At 39.2% G+C, this 25,462-nt stretch overlaps 1 protein-coding gene across 3 annotated transcripts in view; it reads left to right on the forward strand.

The window, feature by feature from the left end:
* Positions 1–25,462, forward strand: part of SLC9A9 (solute carrier family 9 member A9) — a 199,222-nt gene that overhangs the window by 162,110 nt on the left and 11,650 nt on the right. For 2 of the 3 annotated variants that reach the window (XM_042820766.1, XM_042820765.1), the window contains exons 15-16: positions 5,831–5,936; positions 6,461–6,925. The exons of the other annotated variant lie outside the window; for it this stretch is intronic. In XM_042820766.1, coding sequence (XP_042676700.1) covers positions 5,831–5,936; positions 6,461–6,685 — 331 coding nt within the window. In that variant the 3' untranslated portion in view covers positions 6,686–6,925. Of the gene's footprint in view, positions 1–5,830; positions 5,937–6,460; positions 6,926–25,462 lie in introns of those variants that run through there. 3 annotated transcript variants of the gene reach the window in all.

Genomic DNA, 25,462 nt, shown 5'->3' on the forward strand with positions numbered 1-25,462 from the left:
ATCTCTACAGGGCCTCTAGTTTCAAAGCGGAAAGCTTCAAAATTTAGTCACATTCTGAATAAAAGCCAGAGTTTGTTCTTTCCATTTGGATTGGGAACCTTACTGTAAGACAAACAGACTTTCCTGTGAGAATGTATTAAACTAGTTTTTATTACCCCTGATTTTCATCCATCCTCCCTACCCTCAGGTGTGACTAAACCTAGTAATCACTTAAGAAGACAGAGTAATTTGACTTTGTAGGCCTGCAGTACGATTCCCTTTATCCTCAGTTGCTTAGTACTTCAGATTACAACAGTGATGGAAAATTTTTTTAATCCACTCCATTAAAAAAAAAAAAGAGAGAGAGAGAGAGTCACAAACAGCCAGACTAAATTCACTAATATTGACTCTAAATTAAAATATCACTTAGAACAGATGTAGTCACTTTTCTTTAGCTTTCACCCCCGTGCAGTTCAGGTTATCTGTACAAGTTAAGTCACCTTAAATTTTGTGGTATTTTCAAAAGTATGCTTGTGATTCTAAGGATTTAATTTTATATAATCATGCTCTCCTTTTTTTTTTTTTGAACCACTCTACACCAATTATTCCCCTTCTCCTGAAGAAAGTTCTTTCGTACAAGAGGAAAGATCATCCTCCTCCCCTATAAGGGTCATTAAACTTAATCTGCCATGTATGCATTTAAAACCTGGAGATGTCTCTGTGCCTCACCAGCTCAGTCATGCACACAAGCTGTTGTACAAAGTAACCAAATAATCTCAGTCAGCTGTTAGCAGCAGCTACCCATGTGCAGAACTTTGCCAGATAATCAAAGTTTCATGGTTTGCTTGCTCCTATGCAAACATTTAAAAAAATGGAAATATTTGCTCTTTATACTATCACATAGCTAATGTTAAACTCCTCTTTAAAAACTGAAACTCTCCCAAGTTGCAAAATAAAATATGCTGTTATTATGGAAAACACTGAATGAACAGAAATGATATATTTTCCTTAGTATATTCTATATGTTTCTTCATAAATACAAAAAAGAAATAATAAACTCATGACATAAATAATTCACAAACCCCAGTTTAAGCATTCACGACAGGGTAACTTTAAAAATAAAAGCTGCAGTACTAAAGAAACCTTCACAACACTGCACAGTGGAAAGATTCTGGGAGTGGTGATATTTGCCTCTAGAGACTTATGCCTACAGCAGAAATGTAACACCTACCAAAGCAGTATTTAGGGGCATACTTACAACAAATCTGTACTTATAACACAGCTCACCTGCTTTAGGAAAGTACTCTTTAAAAAAAAAAAAAAAAAAAAACAAGGTGTAATTTTTACTGGTATCACAGGAACTCCTGCATTTTAGGGCTTTTTAATAGTCAATATTGTAGTGTGAGAGCATTTGCCTCCTTAGGGAAGGGTGGGATTACACTGAGTTACAGAGCCAGGAGGAGGCAAAAGGCAAAAAAACGCCTTCTGAGCCAAATGCAGTACTTCATAGAGCTGAAAGTGAGCTGCCATATGTATTTATAACTGTGGCCACTTCTGCTCATGAGATCTGGGGGTTTTTCCCCTCGTCTTCAAACTATAAATTAACTTTCCCTCAAAAGCTCAAGTTGAGCATAAAGAAAATGAGGATGTGACAATTACTGTTTTGCTCTATAGCAAAGCCATCAGAGATGGAGTAGGACTTGCTCCTCGAGCAAAAGAGAAATGTGTTTCCTTTAAGTCTTTGATTCAAAACAGTCACAACATTTCTGCCTTGCTATTTTGCTCTTTGAACAGCTTCATACCATTAAGTTAAAAACAGCGATTTTACCAACGTCCCCCAAATTTTGTCCTATGATGAGGTTTAACGAAACCATGCTCATTTCAGCTTACTGATTGAAAGAAAAATTGAGATCCCAATTTCTTCATTCTGAAACTTGGCAAAAAACTGTTTTCAAATCTCAGAATTTTCTGCATAATGGAAATTATCAATATGCAGCTACTGACGTTTCTCATCAGGATTACCTGACAACTCTCATTTGAAGATTTCATTCATTCCTATTACCTGTAATTTTGTGAAACATTTGATGTATGAAAGGAAAACTTCCAAATTTCTGTAACAGCTGTTTTGAGCTGTGTGTACTTTTTTTTTTTTTTTTTTTGGGGGGGGGGGGGGGGTGGGGAAGGACCAGGTAAAAGTCAAGAAATTCCAAGTTTTCCCACTGAAAAATCCTCAAGAGATCTTCTCTAAATGATCTATACTTAGAGGAAAGACCTCAAATTCCACCTTGGAGATATGAAAGTTCAATCTGAATGTCACATTGTGCAGCTTTGAAAAGTTTGCTATCCATATGCTTTCTACAAAAATCAACTTCTAATTCAGAAGCAACTCCCTGAAGGTCCTATTGCTTTTGAACATGCTGCATCCTCCAACAGCCCCTGCTTCACTTGCTCAGCCTTGTCAGCCCCAGCAAACCATCTGTGAGAAGTTCACTTTAGGCCACATTGGCCAGACATATCTGCAGAAGAGACCCAAAATGCCATCTTCCTGACTATCTTCTCTGCAAAAGCATTATTTTTTCTTATTGCTGAGTAAGAAGTAGTCACATGATTCAAACTCAGAAAAGGAGAAGCAGAACCAGAGAACAGTCAAACACTGACTCCGGTGCTGAGTCTGGCAGCAATGAAGGTGGTAGAGGAACTGTGCCCAGACAGTGGGGACCGCAGACTGAACTGTCAGGCCAAAGGGATATTCAAGTGACAACAAGGGCTCCCAGGGTACAGATTTGTGAGAGTAGAAGCCTGGACATATGAGGGCTCAATGGAAAATTTAGTATTTGATTACATGAGCAAAAGCACACTAACATGCCAGTATTGTACCCTGATTATATGATGGACCACACATGTGCATACGATGGCATATCAAACTCAGTTTCCCAACTTCAGAATTACCACACCGCTTTTCCAATAATAATAATGCTCTTTACACAGTACAGTATCTGAGCCATTCTGCCCACAGAGAGCTGAAATGCAAGTCTAAGAGTAGGTTGTCTAATGCAACCTCTCTCCCCAATCCTGTATTAGGAAGGCATAGATTTGGTTAGACAATAATTTCTTAGTTCTGCTAAGAAACCACTTTGGGGTTTTTCTCCAATTTTTAAAGCAGCCTCAGTGCAAAAATCCATCTTATTCTATTACTGTATTTAAATTCTTTCTCGCAGGAGATGCAACCAGAGCCACTGGAGTGTGATAAGATTTTTTTTTGCTGGTCTTAAAATACTGTAAACCATGTCTGATATACTCTTGAAATGCCAGCATCACACATGGATTAAAATTCCCCTTTCATGCTGCACTGAACAATGTGATAATGTCTGTAATACCATAAAGAAACCATGCCAACAATAGAGAAAGCATTTACAGCGCAGGTCATTAAAACATGACAAATAGGCCCAGCAAGTTAAGCTCTTTCAGTGGACTGAATAATTAATTACTAGTTAACTACTAAGGAACAAGAGGTAAATAATTTATTACAGAACCAGAAGCATCATAACAAGATGGAGAAAAATGACTTCACTTTAAACAGCATCTCAAGAGACTGAAAAGCAAAAGCATGGACAAAGCACAACAAATGTGAAAACGAAAGAGATTTTGAAGATCAGTCACAGTCCAAAATGAAGGCTTCATGCGAGTTCATGCATAGCAACCAAATACTTGCTGAAGTTAATCCTAAAAGCGGTGGTGGCTCAAAAGATCGGGGAGAGGAAAGGAGTTAGGGTAGAAATCTCCACATTGAAGATTACTTCTGGCCAAGTAGTCTGCGTGTTTCAGCACACATCCACTATTCCCATCTGGTATGATGCTAGTCTATGCTATGCTATGCAAGCACATGTGCTGTCTGTACAAAGCACAGGAGGTAAACAGGACAAGTTAGACTGAGGGCTATATAATTCACTACCAAGTCTGCTTAGACACAAGGCCCCACTAAGAGATCATAGTTCAAAGAGGAAACGCAGAGAAATATTCATCTTCTGTTACTTACACTGGAAGAAAATAAAAGAACAGAATGGAAGGACTTGGTTTAATCACATGAAGCTTCCATGAAAAGACTCAATTTTTCACACTGGGTCTAACAACTCAGCGCAAGTGCTTCAAGTTGTTCATACTAACAATGCCAATATTTCCAGTGATGAAAAAACTAGAATTAAGCTCTTATTTGCAGGGTTTTTTTTCTAATCAGGTTCATTTTTTGTTTTTTGAAATGCTGAAAACAAAACAGCTCTAACTGGCAGCTTCCATACATTGCATTTTAAAAATAGCTCTTAAATACTTGGCACTTGGGAGGACTTTTCCTTCAAGATTCAAATAAAAGTGGGTCAGGAAGGCTTTTTTTTTTTTTTTTTCCCTGCTCCTACAGAAAAAGATATAACCTGATATAAAATTTCCTACACAACCCCATCAGATTGGCACTTTGATAGATCCCGCCCGGATTGTTGTTTTGATCGGATTTATTTATTCGAGTGGATTCAACATTCATCTTTCCCACTAACTTTGGATGAGGGAATCACATGATCTTCCAATAGATGCAATTAAGTTTTTTAGAATTGCACAGGAGAAAATATACATACAAATAAAAGACTCCACAGAACAACTGCTATGGCTGTAGTACAGAGGACAGCCAAGTGCATAATCTAGCCTTTCAATCTATCTGAGATTTTGAGGGTGTTTCAGTGACTCAGTTTCTTCAGTTGACAGTTTATATAGAGTGGCTAGAACAGTGGTGCCAGACAATAATGAAGGAAGAGATGGTACTGGAAGGACTAGGTCTAAGACACACTGTTACTCACTGAGCATTTCTACAATATTTCTGCAGAACTCAAGTCATCATTCACTTTTTTATGTCTACTTTCCCTTAAAGGAGGGAAAGAGAGAGAGCTGGGACAGGAGGAGGAGACAGGGACCAGAATCAATAATGAAAATTTTCCCTTGTTTGCAAAAAAAAAAAAAAAAAAAAAAAAAAAAAAAATCTGAGACCTGCTTACCAAAAATCACTTGGCAAGTTAAAGTAACAGAGAAAATATATCAGCTTGAGGGAGCTGCTATTGGCAGATACAAGGAAGATATGTTTGCTTAAGACGAGCAGGTTTTTCTTTCATCTCAATACAGCACTTTTGAATGAAAAAAAGATAGGAAAGACGTGTGAGACATTAACATAAAGCCTGTTCTTAATGTTTGTGCGTGCTTTTATGTAAAGAAACATTGATGTATAACAAATATGTTGAGTGTTGTAAAATGACTATGCAAAACAAATGTATTGAATACTAAAGATAGAGTATTACAGAGAATAACATTTGTATGCTCCTCAGAATAAAGCAACTTGATACTTGATGAAATATTCTTTGCCAGTTGAAGAAATCCATTCACCTTACAGAAAACTTAGTATATGTTTAAGAAACTGTTAGCTACCGTTTTCACATAAATAGCTGATACAATTGCATCTTATGTGATTATAACAGGAAGTACTTTAAAAAGATCACATTTTTACAGCAAACAGAGGATGAGAGCAGCAAGCAGAACAATCTAGTGCGTATTGCACCTCTTCCAATTCCTTTTCCCATTTCTGTACTCCATGACAACCACTTCAGCCATTCTGCTGTGCTTCCAGACAGATTTTGAGCACTGCATCGTAAAGACTTGTGAGAGGTAAAAATCAATGCAATAATGGATGAGTACATAAATACTATTTTGCTCGTTTCCATCAAGTTGGCTGACGCCCTTATGCTTTATAATGAAGTTTCCTACAGAAGCATCTTAGTACCAAATTCACACAGGAAATTTTCTTTAACAAACTTCACAGATACCTAAAACCTATTTTAACACATGCTGGTCCACCTCTCACGACGACGTTACCTGACTGGTGTAATCCTGTTGCCAGAATTCTCACCAGCCCCAGGGCGTATGGCGTAAGTACCTAACTTGGTTAATGGTATTTCAAGTGTACCCCAAAAGTCACTGTACTCAATGGAACAGCCTGGCACAGTGCTTTTCCTAAAACCTACTATTTTTATAGTGAAGGATTATAGGGAGTTCTCCAGGATTGTAGAGAGGGATCCCAGAAGGTGCCATGCTGCATTGTGAAGAATGTACACGCATACTCAGCTCACGAGTCAGATTTTAAATAATCCAGTCAGATGCTGAAAGAAAGCATTGGCTGCTCCATCTGACTAATGTCAGTGATATTTAAGCACTGAAATTATCCTAGAAATCTGAATAGTAAATTCACTTCACAGCACCGTCCAAGAGCTGAACATGGTAAGCAACTATTTGCCCTAATCATCAAAATTTCTTGAAGATCATAAGTTAGTAATTGAAAGAATAAGGAAATTAAGTGAAAGGAATTGTATCTAACCTGTTCTTCATTTAAACCTTATAAAAATCCTCTTCAATGGTCCTTTCACTGGTATTTTTCCTTGTTTGAAACATACAGGATCAGCTGAAGAATGAGGACACAGATTATATCATAAATAATGATGAACTGACCAAAAACTATGAAGCATCTGCTCACACACTAGTGCCTGCACAGGACAAAACAGGCTGCAGCAGCCAGGCTGCAGGCAAGGAAGATATTCATGAAGGAGACCTTGGATTAGGAGCATACAAACTCCAGCTTGAACACACTCCAGGTCAACCTGAGCTGAATTCATCAGCATGAACAGTGTAATTTTAAATCAGAAGAAATAAGTAAACCAAAGAAATAAAAGATATAACTTCATGAACAAAAAACAAGAAAACATATTAAGGTTTCTTAGATTTTTGTGCTGTTACCAAGTAAGTTCTGGTTTTTCTTTTTAAAAAAAAAAAAAAAAAAAAAAAGTATCATCTACACAACTACAACAATATGCAATTTTTCTTTACTGTAGCACTTCTTATTAATAAAAGATAGATACTGCCAGCCCTCTGTAAATCCATTACAGTCACATGTTGTCTGAGGTGGCATTTGACTGCATCATATCCCTTTCACATGTACGCTTTCCTTTGAACATTAATTATAATCTTCCGTCTGCTGGGATGAAGACAAATACCTTCCTAACATACTCAGAGCATGTCTAATACAAAGCTCCTAGAACCTTTGTATTGAAGACTGGATTCTCAGAGGTAAAATGTGCTTATTTTACTCTGCTTCATCTTGGTAGCAAGGTCAGCTGTAGTTAGAAAAACAAGAGGAGAATTTAAGTATGAAAGTATTAATTATATCTGCATAAACGCAACAATGGAATAAACAAGGATTCAGTCTCACACACCTAGATGCCCTATCCCTATTATTATGTTCTAGCACAGACGAGCACTTGTACCTACTACATAGGTAGTGTAAACACAGGGAGAGAGCCAGGCTATCGTTAGGTCACATGCTTTTTCTCACCTCCAGAGTTTCAACAAACAGCAGATAATATTCCTGACTAAGCTTCTTAAGTAGGGTCATTCTTAATGCACACCATCTCTGAAAAAAATGAGTCATTTTCATGAGTGTTTGTAAAGACAAATATATCTTGATTTCAACATAGGTAGAAACTGAAATACAAATTTAAATATAATCAAACCTTAGTCATTCTTTTCCAGCCTAATTAATTAGTAAATGCAACTAGAACAGCTGCTTTAAGCCTTAAATTTGAACACTAGAGTCCTACATGCTGTTATGAAAGATCAGAAGTCTAGTTTGACATTTTATTTTTCCCTAAATACTAACCAAGAAATTTCAAAGGAACTTAGTTCATGTGTGGTTTAAAAAAAAAATAAGTCACAATAGGTTCTGAGAAAAAGTAATTAATTGCCAACTCCTTGCTTTGTCTTACTGTGGTGAAACTAAATATATGTGTGTGTGTGTGTGTGTGTGTGTGTAACGGGTTATGAGAAGGGATGGAGATGGGGTGAAGATATAAGATTTTCTGGCCTAGTACTATGCATCCAGCAGCACATCATCAGAATGGCAAAGAGAACAGCAAATAAGATAAACAAGCTGTTACAAGCTGCAGTGAGATTAATATGCAGCAACACCATGAGAAAACTATTACCACAGATGGGTAGAAGCACAGTCCTGATTTCAGTAGCCAGAGTTTCCAATTTCTATCTTCACAAGTTCTGAGTACTTCTCCCAGGCTTCCTATGTTCCTCAAGAAGCATGGACTCCCACCCTTAGCCTGTAGCACAAATTAATAAGCTGTTGCAGAATTTCAAAGATGCCAAGCTGTTTTTCCCAACTACTGTATGTACTGGAAATGACAAGCTCTTAACCAAAAGTTCTGGTCTGCAATGCATCCTGCAGCACACTGTGGGATTTTCACTGATTTATTTATTGTATCTATGTCCAAATTTCTCACACTTCTGAGAAACATGATCAATGAAGAACTCTAGGGCCTGAAATTCTATTTATTCTAAAAAGAGTCAGTAGTGAAAACACTCTTCACTGTTCTATCTGCATGCCTAAAAGTCCATATTACTTGGTAAAGAAAGTCATTTCTTGTAACAGAAGTGCTCATTCTTCATGTCTTCGCATATCAGATTTTTATGCTAAGCTTGTCAAGAGGCTGAATCAGAGGTCCCAGCAAGATGGGGTTTTGTCCTCTAGGCCTATGCTCAGCTAACCATATAGTATCACTGTTTTTTAGGAAAACTAGTAAAGCGAGCTGCAAGAAAACATGAATCTTCTCCTGAAAGGCAATAAAAGCCTTGGTGATTCATTACACTATTCAGCCGTGCCATTTTTTAATTTTGAGATATTCTTTTCAACACATGCAGTTCAAGAGAGTTAAGACTATGGTAGAAGAGATGATGTATCTGTATCCGAGTAGAAACTGCTGGCAACTATTAATTCTGCACAACCTTTTGAACAGCATAATGGATGTTGAGAGGCCTCTAATGTTAATTTATAGTTTGTACTCCGGAGATTTAAACTATTCAATATCAGTGTTTGAACATGCAAGTTACTCATGATAAATGTGAAGTTATTCTTCCTATCTGAGCTAATCTAATAAAACAGTACTTGGAAAAATAAAATGTAAAATACTGTCAAAACATAGTGACTGCACATGCAGTATGAAGTCCAAAATATTATGAAACATAAAAATCTCCTCAATCACTGAACCTTTCAGGTTTCAGAAGTAATAACTGAAGTTTTATACTTAGCTGCTGAGAGCATTTGGCAAACGTTCAAAGCAGAATGACTCCTGGATGCATAGGGAAGCCAGTCCCAAAGACACTGTACTAAAAATATCAGGTCACGATGCTAACTTTCACAGAGAACTGTAACATTTGGTGACCTCGCTGAAAGCAGAGGCCACTAGGAGCATGCATTTACATTGCTGTGATAAAAGCTCTAACTTTTTCATAGTAACTCTGTTAGGGCTAACTTCAGAAAACCAATTATGTCTGTACAGAACTTCAGCTGTTAAACTCACTGAATTGAAGCCAAAATTACTCTTTCCATAGAGCAACTTATGTGCCTTGCTGGGCTTAGGATGGTCCATACAACAGATCTTTCTTTCCTTTCAAAAACTGGTATGTATTTTGCTGTCAGCCACCAAGTAATGCAGGAATATCCTCTCCAATCTTCATGTTACCAATTATATTCTTCCAGCTTTCCCACTGTTAACAAATACACTGGCTTCCTCCCACAGAAGCCCAACCTTGCTCTGGGCTGTCTTCCCCCTGCTCACCAGAGAAGGCATGGAATGCTGCACAAGCTCTGCTGCATGATGGCTGTAATAGCAACAACTCTGCTCCCAAACAAATAATTTTTCCATCAGAGCAGAGGAAACATTTTCCCCATATAATTTACTGTCACTGGTCACTACTATTTCCCTCCAAAACTAGATTTGAGGCACAGAACAAATATTGTTTCAGGCCTCAGAGGATTCCCAAATCTGAACAAGTCAAATTACATTCATCCTTCTGAGGACACAGCAGTGCTTGAAATCTTAGTGCCAGAAACAGTAGGGAATGCCCGGGAGTGTTTTCCAGCCCGTGTCCTACATCATTCTTTACTACGCAGCTGTCTGCTTCTGTATGTCCATCAGCACAGAAGCAGATGGACACAAATAAAATGCTACTTTATTCAGTAAGGATTTGAAACTAGAGAGCAGTACGCCTAACAATCTAAAACACTTACAAAAAAAAAACTTCACACTATGATAGTAGGCATTATGTAGGTCTAGGACAAGTTATACACAAGTGAATTGAAGTAGAATAATATCTCATAAGCATAATGAGATTTCTGACTCCAGAGGTACGGTTCCATCTAAATATAACCCAGTACTTCTGCATACATGCCTGAATGGAAACGAAAATAAGAGAGAAAAGGATACGAGTAAATGAATGATGAAGGAAAAAAGAGGGTAGCAAGGCAGGAAGAAATCTGTGCCAGAGAAGATATTCAGATTGAAAAAGATCACCAAGACATCCTGTCGCAGCTGCAGACTAATGAAGTATTGACCAAGAGCACGAGAAACCAAGAACTAACTTGAAAAATGCTGCTAAAAGCTGCCAGAGCCATATTCCTGACTCAAATACTGTTCTATAAAAACTTCAGCGCCCCACAGGCCTAAAAGGGAGCCACTTCTACCAGATGAAGACTGATCAAATTTAAAGAAAATGAAGGAAAGGGAGCTGGGGTGAAAGGCTAATCCTTCAGCAGCACTCTTGGCAAAGCAATAGTGGGCTGATATTTGCGCAAGTTTGAATAAACAACTGAAGATAGAAATTCTTCAGTCTTCCTCATTTCTTCTCTCCCTCCTTTACCAGCTATTCATTTTTTCAACATTTGCCTCTTTCATCTTCCCTGTGTTTTAGAATGAAATTTTGTTTTCCTTAGTGCTTTGACTAGAAAAAAAATTATGATCTTCTATCCCCTCTAGCACAGTAATGACAGCTAAAGTTGTAATAGTTCTTCAAAAAAGAAATTAAAACAATGTCTGTCAACTACATGTCTACTTTAAGTACAGACTGTGCTCAAAGAGATGTCTCAAGCACATTGTGGTATACTTTGAGCACTTCACTATGGCTACCGAAGTTAAGAGCAAGCACTTTAATTACAGGAACCAAGGATAAAACAAAGAACAGGCAAAAAAAAAATTAACAGAAAAAACAACTTATTTTTAAAAGAAAAAAATGCTGACCGCAAAAAAAAAGTCACAATTCTGTACCATGACTGCTTAGTTTACTGTAGGAATCAATCTGCAGACACTGAGTTCCCAATATTTAGAGTTCTGAACACCAATAATGAAGAATCTGACAAGGACCTTTGAACTTCTCAAACTTGGTTTAAAACAAACATCCTCCCCACTTGGACAAGCTCCTCACACACCAGCATTTGGCAGGGTTTAACCAGAAAATGCAAAACCGTTTCTGAGATGAGGTTTTAAAACACTAGCAAAGGATTTCATTGCACAGACAAGAACACGGAGGCAGCGCCCCTGACTTTTACTCTAGTGTAGGTCCTCAGAGAATAACTTTAAACTACCACTTAACTTCCAAAAAAAAAAAAAAAAAAAAAAAAAGACAGCCATCCCAGCTACATTTCCCAAGGAAGAACACGCTTATGATCATACTGCACAAGTTTTATACGTTCTGTACATGTAGCTAGGAAGTTATTTGAAATTATTTGAAACACTCGTGAAACACAGTGAATACACAAGTAACACTCCAGACTGTATACAATCCAAACTAGTCTGAATGCTGTTGCATAAACAAAGAAATAATATTAATTTTTGACCTTGGTTTTTATGTCTCCTCTTAATCAGAAGGTTGAGATAAACTATTCACTTCACAGACATTTGACAACATTCTCTGAAATTTATTTAAACCCTGTCTAACAAAGTTTATTAGGGCAAAGCAAATATAGATTAATGGGTGCCCTCTGTTGAAATAGTCACAGTTCCTCACTGATACAGAGCAATTCTTCTAAGAAATTTTAACTGGCCGTATCACAGGTATTACCTGAATGACCTCAGTGACTTCCACTAGCCATCTTTATTCCCAAAAATTCTACACAGCACAAAGAGGAAGTGCAGAAGAAGACCAGAAACAAATTCTGCTTTCAAGGCTTTCCAAATGATTTCTATCAACATCTCCCAGGTACTGTACAAGTTATTTCAGTATCTCTAAAAAACATGGGTGAACCGAGCCAGCAAACTAGCAGTGTACTCACACTGCTCCAGCCCCTATGAGTAGGGTATAGGAGACCTAGGTGCTGCCAGCTGTGCACAGGCTCCCCTTTGCTATTCCACTTCCTGCAGCTGGAGCTGCAAATAACAACCCTTGCTACATCTTCATTACCAAATTCATTTTGGAAAAGTCCAAGGTTGTTCAAAGCTTTGCTTCATGTTAACCTGAGCTGAGATTTTTCAAGCAACAAGACTAAACTTCAGATCCTGAAACTATTGGCTCCTAACTGAATGATTCAGTTTTTAAAAGCAGTGAACACACAGCAGCTTACTTTCAAAGCCCACTGCAGCCTTCAAGTCACATTGAAATTAGTGCATAGGAGGTGCCAAAACACTCACTGCTCCCAAAAGATCTTTTAAGTAAAACAAAAATGCAGCACAAACACTTTTTTTTTTTTTTTTTTTTTTTTTTTATAAAATCAACACAGTAAGTTCCCTACTCAGATAATGGAATCAATTTCCATATCAGCATGATTCAGCTACAGTTTAAGGAGTAATTCAGAGATTTAAGTGGTTCTGTACCACTCCCCTTCAGTCCATTACTTTCTCCTTCCTCTCCACATATCCCCATTTTTTTCTCTCTTTGAGACAATGCAAGCTAAGACCTGGACAAGCAATGTGGAGTGGTGATCTCCTGTTTAGTATCCTAGCATCTTCTGAAGCAGTGTAGAACAATCATGACTTCTCAGGACAGCCAGGAGTTGTGTGAAAGCCCAGGGTGTGTTGCAGCATATTTTTCCATGACTGCTCCAGCATATGCCTCCTGTACAATTTGGCCTACTGCCCATAGCAGTCTTAGTTGACACGAACTTTGAGAACGTTCCTGAACAGAAAGGTGTCACTTCAGGATGCAGGAGTACAAGGCTAGAGATGTAGTACTTAGACATAAGCAACACCTGAAGCTCTCAGATTCTTTGAGCTTAACTCACGCTAAGGCAGTCAGTTTATTAAGACTAAGTTTACACCACACGTTCTTCCACATTCTGAAAACACAAAGAGAATATTCTTCACAAGCAGCTACAACAGTAGATGAGCACTGTGATTTTTAGAATGCAGTGCACACTAAAACATGGAAAACAGTGTATAGAATCTCTGAAGTTTCTCTTTCAAGCATGATTTGAGGATTGCAGTGCTAATGCTTTAATTTGATTTCACAGAGAAAAATTCTTTGTTTACATGAGTTTGCTGTCATACAACACCAGAGTATCAAATGGAGGCCAAAACTCTTTGAAACTAAGAAAGCCTATAAGATTTTCAAATTAAAGATGAATTGTCCAGCTTCTGATACGTTATCTACCACCACACAACTCTTATGAATATATTTGTAATCTTAGAAATTAATACCTCTGAATGATTAGCACATTAAGCTACAATTAAATACAGTTTCAAGACATATAAGGAGACCTGTGACTATCTTACCACTCTGCATGTACAGCTCCCATCCCTTCTTGACTTTTCAGTCCATTTGCACCAAATAATGTCACTATAAACTCTATTTTCCCTGTGTTATGGGTGCACTCTGCCTACAGCTGTGCTATGGATGAGGCCATAGGTCCTCTCCAGAGATGGCTCCTGAGAAGGCCTCTCCAAGATGACATGCTGTTCCAGCTCCTGGGGCTGCAGGAGGATGGCCAGATCCCACCCACACTTTCATGGAAAACAACTGTCCCTTGTATCCAAGAAGCTCACTTCCCACTCTCTTCCTGCTAGCACTCGCACTTCCACATTTATCTTAAAGGTTAACTGGCTTGACAGCAGGCTACCAGTGTAGACTAAAGAAAGAAATCATTTTTTCCCAGTGCCCATCATGGTGTCGTGCTGATGTTTCACTGCAGATGGCAAAATTTCCTCCTGCACTGGCGCACTCTTTGTTTCTTCAGAAGAAGCATCTTTGCCTTAACCCCTTATAAAAATGCTATCTGCATATACCAGTGAAGGCCAGCAAGCATCATCCCTTTGAAGATGTTTTAAAGTTACCTCCAACCATCTTGCTCCCAGATTCATTAAATCTCTTCTTTCTATACATATGCACAGGCGCAAAAGTTCCCAGGATAAAATCACAGCCCTCTATTCTTGATGTTCATTGATAGTTCATTTTCTGTACCTTATTATTTCCTTTCTCATCACTGGATATTTCATCTTGACTTCAGGATCACACATAACCCATAGGATTCAAAGTGACTTGAGCACAGCTACATCAGCCTTCATGAAACATTTTGATTATTGCTTAATTTTGATTCAAATTTTGAATACTTATTCAATTATTTCATCAAATATTAGTATGGAAGGATATTATTCAAAAGTAAAGCTGAAGAGATTAAAGTTATGAAATAATATTGAATCTTATAAGAGAAACCTAGTTTTGTTTCAGTTCAGAATGGGAAAGTGATCTCAGAAACCAGGATTTTCTGTTCCCCATGGATGGTCATCATAAGATAACATCAACATGCCCTCTTGAGCCCTGGCTAACAGCATCTTTTATGAGTTCTACCAGGCCCAGAGTCCAATCCCTGCAGTCAACAGCCCAGCTGGGGATGCAGGACATGCACAACGCATCCAGATACAGCAGGAGAAGTATCTCTTTGCTCCAGCAGTGGCGGGGTAGTAAAGAATGTCACGTATCATACAAACTGTAGTGTTCTCAAAACAGCTCACTTCCTTTCTTCACCAGCTCAGTGTCCACTTCACCCAAATCAGTTCCATCCCCCAACAGTATTCTTTTTCCATGACAAGGCTTCAAAACCCCCAGAGGCTTTGAATGTGAACATGACAACAAAGCCAGGAAACTCACATTAGTTAAAAGGAACAAGAACTGTCTATTAATAAACTCACGGGCAAATGCATCTGTTAAACTGGTGTTAAGCCTGAATTTAGGAATAAGTTTAAAAAGGATTTATGAACAAAAAAATTTCCTGCATGAATTGTTCAGTATGAATTAAACTCCCAGCTGCATGTAGCTGGCAGATTTCTGTTCAAGAAATCAAATCAGAAGTCATTCATAAGCTGTCCAAAAAAGAGAAAAAAAAGAAAAAACATTCCTTCTATCCTCTTACAAAGAAAATGGAGGCATTTAAGCATCACGACCTTCAATGTCAAAAGAAAACCAATAAACAACCACATATCTGGAAGACTGGCAAGTTGTTTAGCTGCTCTTCAAAGAAAAGTTTGAGAAAAGAACATGTGATGATGTTCACACTGAAGAAAAAAATATTTAAGAGAAAATTCACAAACCTAGACTTTTTATATCTCTATAATAGCACATTTTAATTTTCAAAGCTGCTCCTTTTGACTTTTCTCAAAACTAAAAATAATAATTTCAAAACAAAAGCGGAAGTTGATTACTTTTTTTCTACAAAATCTAATTGTTACTGTTCATAAGAAAGCTGAGAGAATAAAAGTTAAAATAAGAAAAAAAAAAATCAGTTTTTCCTACAATTAGATATTTTCATTTTAAATGAATTAGGGAAAAAAAGGAAATTTCAAATCTCCAAGTTTGAAGCAATATTTTGTTTCAGGAAGGTGAGGGAAACTAACAGACATTTGTAACAGTCAGAGGAGACAAAGACCCAGCAAGGCTCCCACCTGGTCTGGGCACCGAGGAAGAGGAAGGAGCTGCAGCACTCACAGCTGACAGCTCTGCTTTCTCAACACACAGGGTCAGGAGAAGCCATCCATCCACCACCAGAACTGGGCCAGCCAGGATCTGTGCAGCTATTTCCCACATGCCACTCATCTTTATCTCCAGCACTGACAAGACAGATGTCACTGGTAATGTTTACAACAGTCCTGTGATGCATGAGTTTTAGTCACTCTGTTTTGTAGTTGCAAGCAGGGTGGATATCATTTAAAGGGGACTGTCCTTTAGAACATGGATAAGCTTGGAGTCCCCTGTGATCTTAATTTCACATCTACCTGCTGAAATCTTACTCCATGCATATGAGTTCAGCTACAGGTACATCCATACATTAGGAATGAAAAGCTTAATTCCATACTAGTCCTCCAGCAGAGTTATTTACTGTGCTATGAAAAGGGTTTGCTGTGCACTGTGGCAATTACCCTGCAAATGCTTACTTTTTTGCAGAGCTGCTTTTCCCTGTCTTGTATCAGTGGTTCGAATTCAAATAACCAAAGCAGATTTTACAGCAATCTGAAGAGCTGAACAGAGTGTGTACCTGGACAGTGCAGCAAATTTCTCTCTGTAACACACTGCAAGAACTGTTGTGTTTTCCCTAGAGAATAAATCCCTCTAACTAGCAACCCAGTTTGCCTGTCTGTTTTTGAATCAAATTTTGAATCAAATAATGGCTCTCATCATTGAGCTTTAAGGGGATACCATCAAAAGCTTCCAGCCTGCCTTCCATTTCCAAGTGTGAGGCAGTGGATGAGTTACAGAGCCTCTCTTCACCTTATTTTGGGGAACATAGTGCGGGAAGTTACCAGGACTGATATCTCAGCCACATGCCACTGTGCATGCACCCACCTCCTTGCCAGTGCTGCCAAGCCAGCTGCAAAGGAGGCTACACTGCCTTTAGCTCCATACAAGGAGGCCAGGCTGGGAGACCATTGACATCTTCTCTGCTAAACTGGAAGAACCTGAAATCAGCACCTCAACGAGTGAGAGGGCATGAGAACTAAAGGCACTGTATTATACAGCTGAGAGAAGTTAGTAGAAGCAGACAAGTGAAAATATTTCTGAGGTGTCGTTTATTCACATCTATTTTCTTGACAGTTGAGCCACTGACACTAAGAACAGTCAGTTTATTTCATTCCTTCAGCATGGGTGGAGATGAGCAGCAGGTCACTGTCTTAAAAAGCCTCTTTAATTGGATAATAGCCACTGTTTGTTTGATTATCTCCTATTCCACTCTTCTCCCCACAAAAAAAACTTGATTAAAATTCTCAATTTTATCTATTTTTAATTCAGTGAAGCAAAAAATTGCATCTGCTGGAAAAAATACATGTAAATTGGCAACTGCTAGGTAACTCCAGCAAAAATGTATTGCTTCATGGCTGTTATATGATAAGCTGCAGATAGGGTATCTAGTCTTGTCTTCGGACAGCATAGTGGATGTAAGGTTGCACTTGGGGCAGAACAGCCCCATACTACAGGCCCTGCCCTGGCAGCTAAAACCTGAATTGTCTTCATCCAGAGTTTGGAGAGGCCATGGAACCCTTCATAAGTCTTCTATTGCAACTGTCTCCCTCATCCCATAGCCTTGTCTCTCACACAGAGAAAGTACCCACTCACCAGTCTAACACTCCAAAGCTCCTTAATTAGAGTTCAGTTTGCCAGTGACAGAGGGGAATATGCTAACATTAAAATCAAAAGAAGTTATTTCATAATCTTTGCAGATCATATTTTTTACAGTGCTTCTTAATCCTGAAACTGTAGATGCTGATGTATAGCTATGGCTCAGAAACCACCCCACTGTGGTTCGAGGGAGCACTGCTGTGACCCATATCTGCCATGCACATCAGCACAGAGTTCATGAAAACAGTGGCAACTTCATTCTACCTGAACATGAAGGGCTCAGATCTTCATGCCACCTCCAAGTTTCTGCCAGAAGACCAGCAACTACACAGCTCAGTGTTTCAGCTTTCCCACTTAAAAGATCCAGCAGCCGGTCTGCTCTGCCTCAGGAAGTGGCCGAGTAGCACGTAGGCTTCATTGAAAGATAGTGATTAAACTCTGAATTTTTCTTCCCTTAGTTTCAATCTGTTGTTCCCAGCACATTTCTCATCATTATGAAAATGAAGGCTTTTTATTCAAGTTTCTGAGGGGTGAAAATTCCAAGCCTTAAATGTTTTCGCAGAAGAGGAGTTTGCTTTTTGTTTATTTTCTCTTTGTAATGTCTGACCCAAACTTCACTTAAGCTGGGAAGAAGGCTGGAGCATAAATGAAAGAGTTTGCTGTTAAAAATTTAGGCAGAGGAGTGACACTTTCAGCCCTTATGTATTCATGAGATGAGAAAAGCAAAAGACAGATCCCTTTTAGAGCAACCTACATTTTTATTTCTAGAGGAACTGATCCTACACATGAACATAATCCTTCCCTCCTCAACCCTTGGAAAGCAGAAGGGCATCCTTTCTGTCACAAGTAACCAAGCATTTGTGACAGCTGCTTACTTAACTGAGAGCTGAGCTCACCTGGCCTCACGGTGCTACTAGACTTAGCCAGGGAGAGCAGCGCTACTTTTGGAATCAACAGGATTGCTTCAGTTACTCTGTTGAAGTCTGTTTATATGGCTTTAGTGTAGTACTGCTTAGGTTTAGCTGTCACTGAAGAACGCTGAGTTGAAAGTACAATAAATTGTAAATAAAACAGGGCTTATTACTACTACATGAGCTTTGCACCACTTCCCAAGTGTTTCCCTCCCCAGGGGAGAGGAAGCACATAACCTGATTGAACACTTTCATTCGTTCAGCAAGGCTGTTGGCTGCCTCCCCCAGCCCCAGACAAAGGGCTGATTATTCCCTCCCACATTAATGGTGACTCCTCTAAGCAGGTAGGCTGCCATCTATCATTCTCATCAGTGCCTTTCTCTTCATGAGAAGAAAGATCCCTCCCTGTGGCACTGTGGGGAACACAGAGCCCTTTGCACCATCTGCAGTACCCGACTGGCAAGAAGGGCCAGGGCTTTTATTGTTCTGAATATCCCCTCCTGAGACCCACTATATTGTCAATTCATTTCACCAGCCACAATAATGTCCCCTTTGTGGAGGTCTGAAAGACAAATCCATTTGTGGTGTAATGCTACTGCCCTCAGTGGAGTTGTAGCAGAGTTGAATTTGGACCAACCTCTTTACTTTGATTTGCTTTAAAAGCTGCTTTTGCCCATGTGTATAATTAGTAGAGGCAGGTCCCTTCTCTCCTAATATCAAACCACTTCTGTATCTTCTAGCTCGTCTTAACGCAGCCATCTGAGTTATAGACATGCCTATGTGAAACAGATCGATAGATGTTTTCTCCCACCCCTGCCACTATTAATTCAACATCAGACACATCTCTGCCATTTGCCTGTTTAATGTTTTTGTGTAGGAGGCAAGGGGGCTGGGAAGTATTTTCATTAATTTGGTGTCTTTGTTTATGACAGATGGAAAGCTTGCCAACAACACCAAATGCTCCCAAATTAAAGTCAGTTCAGTGGCTGCAATTAGATGAATTCTGACTGACTTCTAAACCCTTCACTTCTCAGCCATAAATCCCTTCTGCTCCCTAGTCACCTGAAGCGATGACTAATGCCAGGTTCCCCTAGATACACGGCAAGAGGGGAAAGTGCCTGGGGATTAGACACAAAAGTCTGCTGCCTCCAGCTTGTTTTCAGGCTTTCATCCCCATCAAAAAATTAAACACGATGAGAGAAGCCATATTAAGTATATTGCCTCTCTCCTTTTCATCCCTTGCTGGGTAGTGCTGCACAAATAGCTCATTTTCCTTTCAGTTGATATTATCTGCTATTTTCTGACTGTTTCCCTGATATGTTCCTCTCCATTCATTTCCTGATTCATTTGTCATTATCATTCACACAAGGAGACTTTCACTGCAACAGCCAATATCATCAATTAAAGAGAAAAATAAAAAGCCAACAGAGATCCAGTCTCCTCTCCCTGTTACTACAACCATGCCAGAATACTGAGTATGGGTTTTTACTCCTGATTTACATCAGCAAGAGAAAAACTAAATATCTTATCCAGTGCTGGGTATTCTTTTTTCTCACTGAGATCTCAAAAAACAATTCTCATTAGCAGCACAATTAGCCAGGCATGACATGCAGCATATTAAGCCTTCCTCGCCATTTGAAGCACAGTTAGCAAGATGAAGTAATACTTGTAATATTTGTATTGACCATGGGTTACTGCAGTACTAATAAGCTTGTCTGTTCTCATAAATATGACGCCTGTTCCTTTATAAAATGAAGAAATAATCATGCATCTTCACTTTACTAGCTGTAGGGAAATTGCCTCCTCCCACATTCCCCCTAAAAATGGTTCCACAGCATAGGTAATGTTTGTTACACATAATTACTTTTCCTGAAGTTGAGTGGCTTTAATGATCAAGGTTACGAAAGTTAAAAGAAAACTTCTCATGGAAACCTCACATTGAGTATTTTATGGCATGATTTTCTCTGGGAAATTCCATGCCTATCATCCACCCAAAAGTAATATAATTGCAGTCTAACAGAGTCAGGCATAACAGACTGAAATGTCCTACAAGATCTCAGCACAGAAATTTTCACCAACTAAGAAGTCATTAAGCACAGAATAAAATCAACTCTTTGCACACAGTAAACAGGACTTGTTAACAGAAAGCTTCCCCTTTTCTGAGGTTCCACACAAAGGTTTGGGCTATTAGTTGCAACAGGGATCCTTGAGTGTCTAAGCATCATTGTAATCACTAAAGGCTGGTTCTCCTCCAGCTTCATTATTCCTATAAGAGGGTTAAGGACAATTTGCTCCTTGCAGTTTCTTTCTTCAAAGTAAATTGATCCAAGATACTACACTGCAGGGGCCGGATTGTCTTTTTGTAGCTGCTTTATGACAGATTATTCAAACCATAAACTCTGCTTCATAAAGAGGAGAAATCTGCACAGATTATTCTTGCCCCAAGTACTGAGCGTAGTGTTTCCTACAGAAATCTTTAATCTGTGTAATATGTTCTGGACTATACCAGCCATAAACTGCCTAATATCTGCCACAAAGCATTTCATCCTAGAGTGCGCTGCAGCTCTGAAAGCCAAGACACACACAGAAACACCATTTTTCAGTGTCTCTGCCATTTGCAAGGCAGCTGCTGCCCAACCGTTCAGGCACGCAGTCCAGGCTGGAGTCATTTTCTGCCTCTAGCTGCCAGTAGTGCCAGGAGAGAGCATTTCAAGGCAGGAGGACAGCATCCCTGTGACATCGCTCCCTGCTTGCCAGTCACAATTGCTAGGGGACCTCATAATAGTTAAAGTGACACAAACAGAGCTGTTTTCACGGGGCTGTTGCTACCCTGGTTTCAACCCATAAGACAAACTCTTGCCCATATCGCAAAGAAACTCCCACTGGCTTTGACATCCTTCAGTGACATCCTCAGTAACCCTCAGAGAAAAAGCTGCTGCATACTGAGGCACAGAATGCCGATTGCCAATTGGTATCTGTACTGCATCCTTCCATACAAGAGCACTGAATTATTTCTTAGGTATTTTTGCTTTTATTATGACATTTAAATTATACCTTCACAAAATGGTCAAATCACCTCGTTTTACAATTTTAAATCTACGTCATATGTCAGCTGAGAACCTTATAAAGGATTAAAATTTTGTACTTCTGAAAGGAATAACCATGCATTCCTTTAGACAAAAGTGTACAAAATGGATTTGAGGCTTAATGAAGAGGGAGAGTGCACCACTACAAGGGTCCTGTATTCTCAGTGACTTCCACTAGTATAAAAGCTATTGCATCCAGCCAAGCCTCACTTCAAACAGTAACTTGTAGATTGACAATCTGGTTATTAATTTTCCTTGCAAGTGCAGCAAGTAATCAGTTGGGTGGGAGAAGAGATGTGGGGAGGAAGTAAGATAGAAGCTGCAGCCATTCCACTTCCTCACACACAGTTTCTATTCCTTTAACTGCAAATTGTACCAAATGCCAAATCAATGGTTCCATGACCTTGTACTAAGTGAAAGGGCAAAACAAGAATCTCTCCAAATGATAAAGGTAAGCTATCACTGCTTGTGAAAATGGCAATCAATAAAACACTTCCCATTTAACAACCCTACTTCTAACCAGATTGGGATTGAATGCACTCTGCCTACACCATTCATTTAGAGAAAACATTTGGTCCAACTAAATGCATACAGAACACTGAATAATATTAACTAAATTTTAACTATGAGTTTAAATGACAAAATAAATAGCACATAAGTTACAGGTGATTATAAGTGGTCTCACTATACTCTCGTGGCAAGAGCAGATTTGTGTCCCACTCCTTTTTCTGAAGTATCTTAAATCTTATTTACTTTTAATCTTGATCAGAACTGAAAGGTCAGGAAAGAGGAAAGATTCTATTCTCAGTTCTGCCAGATATTGGAAAATGCTTTCCCACTATTTTCTGACTAAAATTAAGAAGTACTGTGGCTTAATTTACTTGATTCTTGCCATTTCTGTTATTCTTCTCTTCCCACCTGTGTTCTCCTTTTTCAAGTCACAACATATTGCCGGAACTTTCCTGCAGTGATAAATACAACTTAAATAGTGAATGAATTATTTGTAAAGCTATCTAAGCGCTTATGATGTTCGTAACTCTTGGTATGACGAAACTCAGCCTCTGCCTGGGGTTTCTGGGCATTCCCATGCACACAGCTAGCCCACATCCCCATCAGTAGGCTGCAGAGTATTTATTTCTCCATTCTTAAGCAAGAGAACCTTATGGCACAGAGGAATTTAGTTATTCCTCAGTGGCTATGAGGGTCATTTGTAGTCAAAGCAGCTACCAGAAGTATCTCAGGTGATGCTGCCGCAGCTCTGCCATTCCCACATCATCTGAGCCTGGAAACCTCTCCCTCAGGCTGCTCCTTTTGGCTGGCTTAGCTACTGACCTCTGACTGCCCCTTGCACTGCGCTCATACACTTCATGCAGGCACCTCAGCACCTTCATCACAGAGTATCATGTGCAGTTATTCAGCAATGCTACTATTTGAATCAGCACAGGATTTCTAAAACAACATTTCGTACTACAGCTGTAGGCTTGGCCTTAGGCACCACTGTGTCCTAGTGCTTTTCTCTTCCTCTCTGAACAGCTGCCATTCTCTCTGGAGATCCAGCAAGCTGCTTTCCTTAGGCAGACCATCAACTCCCTTGCTGCATCCAGTAAGTGCCTCTCATCATAAGCAACAGCAAGTGGGACTTAAATACCAACCAGTCTCCCTCAGCTGCCGGTCTCTGCAGAGTGAACTGCAGCAGTCTGCACTCCCTGAGCATCAGCCAACCAGGCAAAAAGCCCAGTGAGGAACAAGCAGAGCAGTGCAAATGATTCCCATTCTGGTGCATCATCCTGATTTTAATCCAGTTTTGTTTGTTATCCAGAATACTAAACTCACGCCCACCTCTGCAGCCAAGAGGAATTTAGACTGCAAGGGTGGGTCATTTCTTTAGGGAAAAAACAAGCCAGGAGGCACTAGGTCACTTGCACTGCTTCTCTAGTTTGTTGACACATATGTATATTCTTGGAGACAACTCAGCCTGGCAACAAATGTTTGCAGCTTATAACACACAGATGTGGAGCTGCTCTGAATAACAGCACTGTTTAGCAGCATCAGTCAGACTGCTTCTCCTGCTCTGCTGCTTCCAAACACAACATGCAGTTTCATGAAACTCCACAGATCTAATTCACAAGGTCTGCTTTTGTCCAACGCCTGAGCAGGCCTGGTTACATAAAAGAATAACTGACACATGAGTCTATGGCATCCCTCCTTGAGCAATGGAGACAAGGCATGCGATACGCCAAATACATCGTGATACAGTCAGACATCAAGTCCTAACAAAGGATTTGCTCCCCATCTGTTACTAGACTCAGAGAAGCAGAGTTCTGAGGGAAGAAAAGCTCTTCACAAAGTCACATCAAGTCCAGAAAACAGTTTTGAGCAGTAGCACAGAGGGAGATTCTTGAAGAGATTTGAATACTTCAACATTTTTGTACTCATACCAACTTGCTTTTTGGGATTTTTTGTTGTGTTATGCTGTTTTGCTTTTTTCCCCCCCACATTTGCAAAATGTATATCCTCAGCTTCTTTGAAATTACATTTCTATGAATAGATTTTAATGAGAAGGAAATGGGGGGGAGGGGAAATCTAAACAGGTTCTATGCTTCAGTTTAACTAAAAAGCTTCACCACTGAAGTTTTTTTTTTTTTTTTTCCCATTTTGTTGAAAAATACATGCACAAAGTCTGTTTGACCTAAGCAGGGGATTTTTACCTTTCAATTTCTCAGTTTGGCTTTTGTAAAGGAATTCTATTTTTGAGTAGCTTATTCTAGCATAAAAGTTCACCAAAACCCACAGCTCAGTAAATCCGACAGATTCTTCTCAACTGTAGAATTACTAAGCAAGCAAATACTTATTTGCAAACGCTGAGCCTGAAGCAGCACTAGGTTACAAGCTCTTCAAGCTTGATTCATCTCATAAATGCATGGATACATCTGAAACCACTGGATTCACTGTTGGAACAGCCAGATGAAATTGCATAGAGCAGCTTGAGAAGCTACACCACAGAAATCTCACTGTCTTCTGTGGACAAGTACTCTCCCCTATCTCTGTCCCACACAACCCTGATTAAAAAAAAAGTGTGATTGATTCTGTATTCTCAAATGTATATTCCAACCAACTGTATTTCTTCCAGGCTATTTGATAAAAATCAGTAGAGCATTTAAAATGCAGTTCAATTCCCAAGAAAATATTATATATTTGAGATTGGATAATGCTTCAGCAAACAAAGAGATATTCATGTATTTCTAGAGAAAGAAGTCTTACAAGCTAAACAGTTGGATGCCTATGGCACATCATTTGTAACAGCCAGCCGTGCTACTTCCAGAGCTGCTTTTTGCATACACTTCAGGGTTAGATATATGACATTCTTGTTTATTTTTTTTCTGGTGTTTTGACAGTAGTTGTTCTGAAGCAGCATCTAAGTTTAAAGGGCTATTTTGCAAGTCAGCCAACTTGAAATCAGATCCAAGATCAACAGAGTTGAATCCTTGGAGGCATGTTTTTCCCACTGACTCACAAATACACCCCTTCTTTTCTCTGTCACTAATTAGAGCCATGCCAAACTTTAAGTTCTGGCGCTTCAGTGTGCTTACAGACTTCAAAGAGACAGAAAAAGGTGCAAGTTTATTTGCCCTGAACGTTTGGTTAAACTGTTATTTTCCCCCATAGTCACAGGGCGCATAGTGGTTTTTGTTACAGATTATGGTACTACATATAGAAATCCACATATTGCTATTGTCTCATATTTGATCGCTGCTTTGAAAACAGGCGGAAATTATAGTTATACTCTCAAAAAACTAATGACATCATACCAAAGGAAGCTTTGTTATACTGCTGATAAGATTGGGCATATACCATCCTCTGCAGTTGTTAGTAGTTAAGGCAAAACCAGTTCACCCAACATTAACCAGTGTGAGGAACTCACACACAGTGTTGGTGTCACCAGACACAAAGAAGGATGTGTCCACAGGCAGCCTCCTTATCTATTTCTGAGGTAAACAAGTGTTTGTTTGCCCACAAGATTATTTA

Source organism: Centrocercus urophasianus, unplaced genomic scaffold (assembly GCF_019232065.1).
Source record: "Centrocercus urophasianus isolate 14NV4802_14NV808 unplaced genomic scaffold, USGS_Curo_1.0 seq_19, whole genome shotgun sequence".
Lineage (NCBI taxonomy): Eukaryota > Metazoa > Chordata > Aves > Galliformes > Phasianidae > Centrocercus > Centrocercus urophasianus.